General features: G+C 37.9%; 1 protein-coding gene across 1 annotated transcript; it reads left to right on the plus strand.

The window, feature by feature from the left end:
• Positions 1-1,021: 1,021 nt before the first annotated feature.
• FAM25A (family with sequence similarity 25 member A) lies at positions 1,022-9,140 on the plus strand. The gene is made up of 3 exons (XM_051981863.1): positions 1,022-1,143; positions 7,948-8,022; positions 8,959-9,140. The coding sequence occupies exons 1-3, from the start codon at positions 1,071-1,073 to the stop codon at positions 9,081-9,083; spliced, it is 273 nt and encodes a 90-aa protein (XP_051837823.1). The 5' UTR covers positions 1,022-1,070; the 3' UTR covers positions 9,084-9,140.
• Positions 9,141-11,528: the final 2,388 nt, after the last annotated feature.

The raw sequence follows: 11,528 nt of genomic DNA on the forward strand, positions 1-11,528 counted from the left end.
GAAATGAAAAGGGTACAAAATCAATACAAAGCAATTGGTGGTAGAGGGGATGAGGGGAGTCAGAAATGAAAAGGGTACAAAATTAATACAAAGCAACTGGTGGTGGGATGGGTGATTGAGGGGAGTCAGAAATGAAAAGGGTACAAAATTAATACAAAGCAACTGGTGGCAGAGGGGGTGATTGAGGGGAGTCAAAATGAAAAGGGTACAAAATTAATACAAAGCAATTGGTGATGGGGTGGATGACTGAGGGGAGTCAGAAAGGCCTCATACAAGATGTCCTGAGGGAACTCAGGATTTCAAGGAGTGTCATAGGTAAGAAGAATGTTCCAGGAGACAGCCTGAGCAAAGGTGAGAGATGGGATGTTGTGTGTGGAAGAATACATGATTTGTAGGTCAAGTTGGGCAGAATATAGAGTAAAGGGGAACAGTGTCCTCCAGCTAGGGTGGAGACAAAATGAGGGGCTTCAAACCCCAACATCCATGTTTTGGATGTGATGTGGTCATCCTTATGAACTATCAATATCAATTTAACAGCCATGTAGAGCAGAGATAAGAGCAGGGAGAAGTTAAATTCATTTTGTTGTTTGTTTGTTTGTTTTGAGGCAACTGGAGTAAAGTGGCTTGCCCAGGATCGCACAGCTGAGTGTCTGAGGTCACATTTGAACTCAGGTCCTCCTGGCTGTAGGGCTCTACCCACCACCCTAACTAGCTGCCCTGAATTCATCTCTGCAATCCTCTCCCACAGAAGACATATCCATGCTAGCTCCCGGCAGCCCAGCACATAGTAGGTGCTTGTGGCTTGTGAGTACACAGGTACCATCAGTGGAAAGACACTCCCCTTGGGAAAGGGCTTTGCTCAAGACCCTAAAGAATCAGTCTCCATATATTTCTCCACCCCCTTTGATGCCTCATGGATTAATCACCTCCAAACCCTCCTGACTCCTTCAACGTGACACCCATTGCCCCATGGACATTTGGAGGAGCCCATAGCTGCCTATAAAAAGCCAGGGCTGGGAGGAAGCTGTATACTATTCATCTCTGTGTTCGAGAACAGACCAGGCAGAACCATGCTGGGAGGTTTAGGAAAGCTGGCCGCCGAGGGTCTGGCCCACCGGGCTGAGCATGCTACTGAAGGGGCAGGTGAGTAACATTACACCCCAATAGTACCTCCATATCTGAAAGGGGAGGGGGAGGAGAGGCGAGGGGATGGGTTAGGGAGTCTAAGAGGCTCTAGGGATGCTTCCAGAAGATGCCACACATATGGCTCTGCTGTCTGGGAGGAAGGTTTTGTAGGTTTGGATTTGGCATTTTGAGATCTCTCCTTTCTTCCACTGCTTTGGAAAAGAAAAAAGGAAAAAAAAAGGGAACTAGCAAACAAAATTGTTACCCACGTCTCTCTCACTTGACTCAATTATGACAAGAGAACAGCAAAAAACATCATAGACCATCCTCCCCAGTCTGCCTCCCATAGTAGGGCTAATACTGGGAAGGGGAAGGAGAGAGCTAGGTTGGGGTGGGTGAAAATTTCTGCTATTCTGCAGAGACCTTGCTCTTCCTGGGGAGATGATGGGTAGTTTTAGGAAAGACCAGACTACGTATGTGGACCTCAGCGGAAAGAATCCCCCAATCAATGCCGTCCACTCCTCCAACTCTCCTCCCTTCTGATGGATGTTGAAGAATTGAAGATAAACACTGAAAGACTCCAAAAGGAGGAAGCTTTTGTTAGGTTAATTGTAGGGCCTGCTCCAATTGGCCTCCAGTCACCAAACGAACCTGTTCAACTGCAATGGCTGCTGGGGAAGCTCTGGCTAATTGGGAACTTGGGGCCTAGAAGAAGGAGGAATGCATCTAAGGATGACTGGATGCCAGCAATGGTCCAGGTATACATTGAGAAGAGCACCTCTGTAATCTTTTTTGCCTTGGTTCCTGGGGCAGTGGCCCATGGCAAAGAGCACTGGCAGCTAAGAGATCTGGTTTTTAGAGCCCTGTGCTTTAGGGCACATTCCTGGGTCCTGTTTCTTAATCTGTAAAATCAAGGTATTGATTGAGGTGATTGCTAGAACCTAAGAATCTATGAGATTAATGTAATAGTAACTCACATGTTATATACTGTTTATAAAGTGCTCTTCTCATATTAATCTTCATGGGAGCTGACAGATCATTTAATACCTATAAAAGATGGGCTTCCCCAAAAACTCTGACAAACATTCTGTTCAAAAACAATCCTTTCTGATAACTTTGTAGACAGATAGCCAAAGGGAGTTTATATTTACCTTGGAGGAAATTTTAAAGATTTGTGCTTAAAGAAATGATTGATAATCTTCCCCTCCCTTCACTTGGCCTCTGTAACTAATTAACTATGGATAGTTGAACAAATTGAAGTGGATTGACAAGGTAAATAAAAAGCTACTCTCTATATTAGAGCTCAAAGGAGCGGTAGGGTAAAGAAAAGACCTTATGATGAATCAAAAAGCCTATTACTGACAGATGGGCTTTGATTTTAAATAGTGGCTTTAATCTCGAAAGCTCAAGGATGCTTTCTATTATTCTTTAAACAGACAGATGGATCTCAGATGGAAGAGCTTTGAAGTGAGCAGACAACCCTATTTCTCTTCAATTCTTCTTTCATTATTTTCTATAGAGTGCTTTATTGGAGGTGGAATTAGGATTTGGCTCTCAAAGATACAAATATCCTTCCCCTAACAGTCAGGCAGTCAATAAGCCTATATGTGCCTTCAAGCACTGTGTTAAGCACTAAAGACAGAAAGAAAGGGGGGCAAAGAACAGTTCCTGTGTTCAAGAAGCTCACAATCTATTGGGAGAAACAACATATAAACAATGTACAAACAACTATGTATAGACAAAAGATACACAGGATAAAAAAGAGAGTATTAAAAGAGACTGGTATTAAGTAGGGTAGTAAGTAATGGGGGAAGGCTTCTTGTCAAAGTGGGATTTAGCTGGCTTTAAACAAAACCAGGGATGCCAGGAGTCAGAGATGAGGAGACAGAATTACAGGCCACGAACATGGAGATGAAACCTCTTGTCGTATCCATTTTTTTTTTTTTTTACTTGGATCTCAGCAGTTTGGAGAGATGTGAATACAAAATGTAGTGGAGCCATTTTCTCAAGATTCTTCCTGGCCCAGTCGGTATGACAGAGACTGAGATCAATCTATACAAGGGCAAACAGTCTTTCTATCCTATTTATCTTTGTGGAACATCTTATCACAGATTCTTAGAATTGGAAGAAATCTCAGATACCATCCAGTCCAAGCTTTCTTAAATTTTTTCCACTCATGGATGACCCCTTTTTACTCAAGAAACTTTTATGCAACCTTGGGTATATAGGTATATAAAATAGGTATACAAATCAAACATTTTACAGAAAATAAATCATAATTTCTCTACCCCCACATTCAGTTACATGACTTCATTTGGGGTTGAGACCCACAGTTTAAGAAGTTTTGATCTAGTTTTGGCTGTAGTTGAACCGTAATCCGTAAGAAGTGCTCATTCAGTCTTTGCTTGAAGACTTCTAGAAAGAGAAGTCATTACCTCCCAAGATAGCCCAACGTGCTTTGGATACCTCCATAGTTAGTTTTTTCCTTAGGAGAAGCCTAAATTTGCCTCTAGGTAACTTCCCCTTATGAGGGGGCTTTATGAGGGGACTGGAATGGGGGACATCAAACAGGGTAAGTCTCTACTTAAGTACTGATGTGGGTGATGTAGACACGAGATAATGGTAGTCACCAAAAGTCGGGGTTCAGTGGAAATGTGAAGAATTCACAATGACAATCATTCTCTTTGGCAAAAGATAGATTTGTTTAGGGGAATAGATTATAGACAAAATGAAGGGATACAATAGACACCAAGAATGGTAAATATGAAGTAGAGTGGCAGAGCATATGAAAGACAAGTTCCTCAGTGGAACTCACAATTACCCAGGAGAAAGGGAGCACCATGAAGTTGGGCCATGTCCTTAGCTGGTAGGCTAAATCCTGAAAGGGACTTAGCACCCCAAAAGAAAGAGAAGTGAGGTTGGGAAACATAAGAGAGTTAGGAGAGATACCTTGAAACAAAGTGACCCAAGGAAGGGCAGCAGCCATGAGATGGTCCATAAGTAGATTTTTATTTTATTTTTTTATAAAGCTTTTTATTTTCAAAACATATGCACGGATAATTTTTCAACACTTATCCTTACATAGCCTTGTGTTTCAGATTTTCCCTTCCCCCTACCTCCTCCCCTAGATAGCAAGCACATAAGTAGATTTTATAAGAAAACATTAACCTCAGAGATATGACTGAAATTTCTGACAGGGCATGGGAAGGTGAGATTGCTTGAGATCCCTTCAGAGGATGGGCCTTAGGGGTCTGACAAAACTGGATTTCTGACTGGACAACCTCTCCAGAGGGTGGGACCATAGAGCTAAACTGATTTCTACCAGTGCCTTCTCCCTGCCTGCCTCGGGAATCAATTCTTTAGTTTCTTTCTGTTCAACACATCACTGAGGATTTCATCAGTATAATCCACGCTCTAGTTCCAATAATTCAGTTGTTTTTTTTTAATTAACTTAAATATTAATTCTGGGATACTGCATCACAATAAATGAAGAAATGCAGATGGCTGCAAACTTGAAACTGGAATATATATCATTCTCTAACTGTTCATGTTCTTCAAAGTCCTGTCCCTTGTACTTCTAAAAAGAAATTATAGAAGCTTCTCTACACCTGATTTCAGAATGATACTTATGTTCCATAGTGCTTTAGTGTTTTCAAAACTTTCTCTCCAGCAAATCTAACAATTTAGCAAAATTTCAAATGCTTACTTTCTTCACATTGAGGTACTAAGGTAGGTATTTCCGATATTCTCATTTCAGAGAAGGGAAAACTGAAATTCAGATGTTAAATATCTTGCTCAATCAGGGAACAACTTTAGAATTATTAAAATTCTGGCATCGGAAAACAAGGGGAAAAAAAATCTATCCTATAACAACAACTGTGTCAAAAGAAGCAGTTTTGAAAAACTTAAGAATTCTGAGCAACACAATGATTAAGCATGATTCCCGGGGATTGATGAAGAATGTCAGCTATCTTCTGACAAAAGGGTTATGACAGGAATCAATTCAAATTTATTAAATGGCCGTGACTATGTGTCAGGCACTGTGCTGAGTGAAAGGGATGAAAAGGAAGGTAAAAAACAGTCCACACTCTCAAGGAGCTCATAGTCTAATGGGGAAGATGACATGTACATAATTATGTATAAACAAGATGGAGACAGGATAATTTGGAGCAATCTCAGAAGAAAGACTCGAAGTTTAAGGAATATGAAGAAAGTCTTTGGATGATGGAACTCTAGCCGAGACTTGAGACGCACATTTTTGACCATGGCCAATATAAGAATTTATTTTGTGTGGAGATACTTATTTATTACAAGGCTTAACCCCCCCCTTCCCAACCTCCCCCCCAAAAAAAACCCTTGACATCACTGTCAGTGAAATATTTTCATAGTAAATATGCTCCAAATCACTATTGATAGAGAACTGAAAATTTAGACAACTCTGAGGTACTACTCCACCCCTCTCAGATTGACTAAAATGACAGGAAAAGATAATGATGAATATTGGAAAAGATATGGGAAAACTGGGACACTGATTAAATGATTTCAGAAAGGTCCAGAGACTTACATAAACTGAAATGAGTAGAACCAAGAGAACATTGTACATGGCAACAAAAAGATTATGCCATGATCAGTTCTGATGGATTCTTTTCATCAGTGAGGTGATTCAGGTCAATTCCAATAGATTTGTCATGAAGAGAGACTTAGCATTCAGAAAGAGTACTGTTGGGAATGATTGTAGAGCACAATATAGTATTTTCACTTTTTTTTTTGTTTGCTTTCTTTTTTGCTTTCTTTCTCATTTTTTCCCTTTTTGATCTGATTTTTCTTGTGCACAATGATAAATGTGGAAATAGAACAATTGTACACATTCAACATGTATTTGGGTTGCTTGTTGTTTAGAGGAGGGGAAGGGGAAAGAAAGGGAGAAAATTTGGAACACATGGTTTTGCAAGGGTGAATGCTAAAAACTATCTTTGCATATATTTAGTAACAAAAAGCTATTTTTTTTTAAAAAAAGAAATATTTTCATAGTTATTGGGACAAGCTGAAGCAATGTAGACAAAAGAAATATAAACTCTGTATCTTAAATATATTGGAGACTGATAGTTTAACTAACTTGTCAAGGATCCTGGATGGAAATTTTTTACCAAACAACCCATGGATCTTGGAGATACCTTGTTGGTTTTTTAAATTAACTTAAATATTAGGAGGAGGAAGGAAGAAGCTCTGAATATTGCCAAGAATTCAGAGAATATGTTTAAGACAAAGGCAAACTAACATATATTTTAATATGTATAACATATATTAGATTACTTGCAATCTAGAAAAGGGAGTGGAGGGAAAGAGGGAAAAATTTGGAACACAAGGTTTTGTAAGGGTTAATGTTGAAAATGTATCCATGCATATGTTTTGAAAATAAAAATCTTTAATTAAAAAATATAAAAATGAAATGAGAATCATCTTTCTGAAATTTAAACATGAAACAGTTTGGAGGGAGCCACTATTTTAGATCACAGAGTATTATTTTGTTAAAATTATTCTATTCATAGAGCTAAAGAGAGTTAGATCTCTAATATTTTGAAGTCTTACTAACATTGTAGTTTTTAATTTATTGCTTTCTCAGATTGATTCATCTGTCTATAACCTCTAATTTCCTAATTTTCAGACTTCTAACTCCCTATTGGATAATCCCATTAAACTCAACATTTCCAAACTGAAATTCCTCATCTTTCCCTAGACCCTCTCTCTCTTCCTAATTTACTGTTATTGATATGTACTAGCATTTCTAGGGCATCATCATTCTCCCGGTTACCCTGACTCGCCTCATACCATATTTTCACCCATCTAGCAATATCTGTCCTGTAAGTCCCCTTCTCTCTTTCACTGCTAAAATCCTGTGCAGACCCTTATCTCTTAACCCCTGGACTATTGCAAAGGTTGGCCAATGGACCTTCTAGTCATATCTCCTCTCTCTAATCCATCTTCTACTCAGCTGCCAAAGGGATCTTCCTAAAGTATAGCTCTGTTGCAATCCCATCCTCCCTATTCCTATTGCCCTTCAGTAAACTCTGATGGTTCCCTGTGATCTCCAGGATGATCAAAGATAAAAATCTCCATCACCCCAACTGTCCTATCTTTCCAATCTTCTTTTTATTCCCCTTCAATCCCACTGCAATACAGAGACAGCAGCCTCCTTGCCCCTTTTCTTGACTCTGTTAGCATTTTCACTGTGTATCCCCTATGCCTGGAACTTTTCCTTTACATCTCTATGGCCTAATCTTTCTGGCTTCCTTCATATCTCAGTTAAAATTCCACCTTCTACAATGAGCTTTTTCACAGTCTCCTTAATATTCATACTTTTCTTTCATTAATTATCTTCATTTATGCAATATGTAGTTTTATCAATTTATCCTACCTACATATGCATACATATATAAATATGCAAATATATAATATATACTGTAAAGATCTTGTTTGTATATAACTATTTGCATGTCATCTCCCTCATTAGATCATGAACTTCTGGAGAATAGGGACTATCTTTTGTGTTTCTTTGTATCTCCATTATTTAGTATAATACCTGGCATATATAATAAAGGCTTGTTGACTCATTTTCTTTTGCAATAAATGGACTCATTTGTGAACTAATCATATTGAATTAACATGGGATTAGAGTTGGAAACAAAAGACTGATAAAAAATCCTTCCCTGGGAGGTTATTTACTTATGTTATTTAACATATTATAAATTTATTAGGTTAGAGTTATACAAAGTTGGAAGAATTTAGCACTTATTTTTGTTTTGTGCTTTCTCTCCTTTCTAGTCCACATGGCTGAAGAAGTGGTCAAGGAAGTGGTCAAGGAAGTAGTGGAACATGCCAAGGATGCTGGTGAGAAAGGTATGAGGAATTCTAAATTAGAGAATCTAAAGATAAATAAAGCCAAACATGAAATAGCGTGGCTCAAATGGGCTCATAAATTCTTTTTTCTCCTCAATGGTACCAACTTTTATTTTGGCATAATTTTTCTTTTCCTATTATTCATATTTATGAGATTGTCTAAATTTTTAAAAAATACTCAGAGAACATGTTACTTTGGGGAAAAAAAAAGCAATAAGCAATAAATAAATAAAAATGCCCTGGAGAGATGGGCAATCTATACAAGCTTAATTAGTTATAGAAAGACAGGACAAGGAAACTGTATTGACTTCTCATTGTTATTCCTTGGGTTCCATTTGGTAAAGAAAAAAGATCCCCAAAGTTATGTCTGGAGATTGTCTAAATTTTTTTTAATAACCAGAGAACATATTACTTTGGGAAAAAAAGCAATAAGCAATAAATAAATAAAAATGCATTGGAGAGATGGCCAACCTATACAAATTTAATTACTTATAGAAGGACTTTGATAGGACGAGGAAACTGTATTGGCTTCTCATTGCTTTTCCTTGGGTTCCATTTGGTTAAAAAAAAATCATCAAAGTTAACAGTATCATTTCAGAGTAAGAGACAATTTGCACAGTTGTAATTGCTTGTCCTTCATTCTCTAAGAGGACCAGGAGAGGATGCCATGACGTGAAAGTAAATTGGATTTAAGTGAGGGAGAACTGGGCAAGGTCACCTGCCCACTTTCTTCTCTGTCCAGTGGCCTGGTATTGTAGTATGCCATATGACACCTAGTTGATCCCTCTGAATTAGGACAAACAACTTTCCTTTTTTGGACTAGATGCACGATATAATTCAGAGGGACAAACTATATTTTAGGCTATACTACCAATAAAGAAGCTGAACAATATTCATTTACTCATACCTTTTTATTCTTCTCTTTATCCTTGAAAGCCATTGCAAATGTCGTCAAAGCTGCAAAAGAAACTGAAGAGAAAGCTATCAAGGAGGTGACCAATACAGTGACCAACACAATAATGCACGCCACTGAGGGACTGAATAAACTAGGACAACAATAAACTAGGATCAACATTGCCATCACAGCTTGGACAAAATAAAAAGCCATGTGAATTCCATTTTGGGTACTGGTCTTATTGCTTATGATTGGCAAAGAAATTAAGAGAAAGTCTTTTTCTCCTAATGATTCAAATTCCCCAAACAACTGAGTAACACTGGCAGTACAATGGAAAGTACACTAGATTTGCTTCAAGAGGATCTGCTTAAAATGTATATGCTGCCACTAAATTTGTGATCATGGAGGGTTGGGTGGGAAGGCTCGAGAACCAATTTAGCTATAAATCGATGCTCCCATGAAATTCTATGCATTTGACATTCTATGTATTAAAAGTAGGGCAACAGTTTGATGGTGTCCAAACAAATAATTATGTTTTTCTCCTAGAGAGGTTTTTTTTTTTCCCACATGACTCCTAAAGTATTTCTAGCTTAGACATTAAACATCTTTAACAAATTTTCAACTCCAACATACAAACTAAGCAAGCAGTCATTATACTCCAATATTTGAAGGGGAACTAAGGTATTGATTATATTTTGGCCCATATTGTCTACAGTCTTTAAATAAAATCATTCTTAATTTGGAACACAAGGTTTTGCAAGGGCCTATGTTGAAAAATTACCCATGCATATGTTTTATAAATAAAAAGGGAAAAAAATCAATGAATATATGCTCTCAAATTTGCTTTCCTAGACTATATGACCACATGACCAGGAATTAAAAAAATATACTAAGGTCACAAAACCCCCCAATTCTTATTATTTCAATATAATTTGTGATGTGGCTGATTATAACCTAACTTTAATTCTAAGATGGAATAGTGGTAGGGTGGTAGATTTGGAATCAGGAAGACTCTAGCCTCAGACACTTAGCAGATATGATGCCAGGCAAATTACTTATCCTTTCCTTTTCAGTTTCCTCATCTGTAAAATGGAGATAATAATAATAAAAGGTTCCACCTCCCAGGGTTGTTGTAAGGATCAAATGTGATTATATTTGTAAAGTGCTTTCCAAAACTTAAAGTGCGATATAAATGTTAGGTATTATTAGAAATTATGAACTTTTTGGCTACCAATAAAGTACACCAAAATATTGGAATATAAGAGATATGGAACTTTTCCCTAGAGTCCTACACTTCTGAAGGGAAACTGTAGCCTGTGATAATTTATAAGCAACTTTTCATTGCCATTGTGCAGCCCTAGGACAACCAGGTGGCGCCATAGTGCACAGTGCTGGATCTGGAGACAGGAAGGCTCATTCATCTTCTTGAGTTCAAGTCTGACCTCAAACTTCTTACTACCCAGGTGATATTGGGCAGTCACTTAATCTGGATTGCCTCAGTTTCCTCATCTGTAAATAAGTTGGGGAAGGAAATGGCAAACCACTCCAGTATCTTTGCCGAGGATATCCCAAATAGGGTCATAAAGAGATGGATGCGACTCCATAACAAGTCAACCCAAGCAATTTGTAGCTAACAAAAAATCAAGATGCTTCTAGGGAAATGGATCCAGGTCATCATTGGGGAGGCAATGGGATGTAATGAATGGAAAGAGCATTAGATTTGTAATTAGCCAAATTAGATTTGAATCCTGGCTTCCTGCTTAGAAGCTAGGTGACTCTGGGCAAGTTTGTGTCCCTGTGGTTGTGAATGACAAATGACAAAGTATGAGCAAATATTTCGAGGATTTCCCATTTCTTCAGATTTTCCATATACTCCTTTATAACTTAATTTCTACATAAGCCTCTCCAAATTCCAAAGTTCTAACAATTACTCAGTTCAGGGACTTGCCAAGATTTCAGGATCTCTTGAAGCTTTAAATTAGCTTGAGCAGGAATGCCTGTTTTTGAGATGCTGTGCAAGTTAATGATCATTTCTGTTAAAAGCCTCAGATAAAACAGAAGATTTTGCTTTATAGAGGAAGGACTCTCCTTACCCAGAACAATATCCTCAGTTTTTTCTATCAATAGCTATTTGCCAAGGGCTCAGTGAAAAGAACTTTGGAGCCTTTTAAGGAATATGCAACTATTTTTGCCTTTATCCCTTCTAAAAATGCATGTTTTTACAGATTTAAAAATCCCTTGCCAAATTAGCCTTTTGTGCAATGTACAAGGTGAAACAGATAAAATGCAATTGATTTACCAAAACGATTGTTTTCCAAAATAGATATCTCAAGATGGTGGTTGATAACATGTTTTCTAACATATAGAGTATTTTTTAAGGAGTCAAAGAACTGTGGATCTCCTCCCTCAACCTTAACAAAAAAGCAAACAAAAACCCACGCACCCATCTCTTATCTTAAATGTGTATGGATAGGTTCCAAAACCCAAATCTTTTCTCATATCTCTGAAGGCAAGAAAAATATTTCCAGCAATACATTTCTGGAAGTTGTACGCGTCCTCCCAAAGGCATTTTGAAAGAGGAAGGATTTTATTAAGCCTCGCCTGGGATAAA

This window comes from Antechinus flavipes, chromosome 2 (assembly GCF_016432865.1).
Source record: "Antechinus flavipes isolate AdamAnt ecotype Samford, QLD, Australia chromosome 2, AdamAnt_v2, whole genome shotgun sequence".
NCBI classification, from domain to species: Eukaryota; Metazoa; Chordata; class Mammalia; order Dasyuromorphia; family Dasyuridae; genus Antechinus; species Antechinus flavipes.

Excerpts from the sequence above, each read along its gene's own strand:
- FAM25A (XM_051981863.1), top strand. The coding sequence starts at position 1,071 with ATGCTGGGAGGTTTAGGAAAGCTGGCCGCCGAGGGTCTGGCCCACCGG. Across the intron at positions 1,144-7,947 it reads GCATGCTACTGAAGGGGCAG|TCCACATGGCTGAAGAAGTG; the intron begins GTGAGTAACATT and ends TCTCCTTTCTAG. Across the intron at positions 8,023-8,958 it reads CAAGGATGCTGGTGAGAAAG|CCATTGCAAATGTCGTCAAA; the intron begins GTATGAGGAATT and ends TATCCTTGAAAG.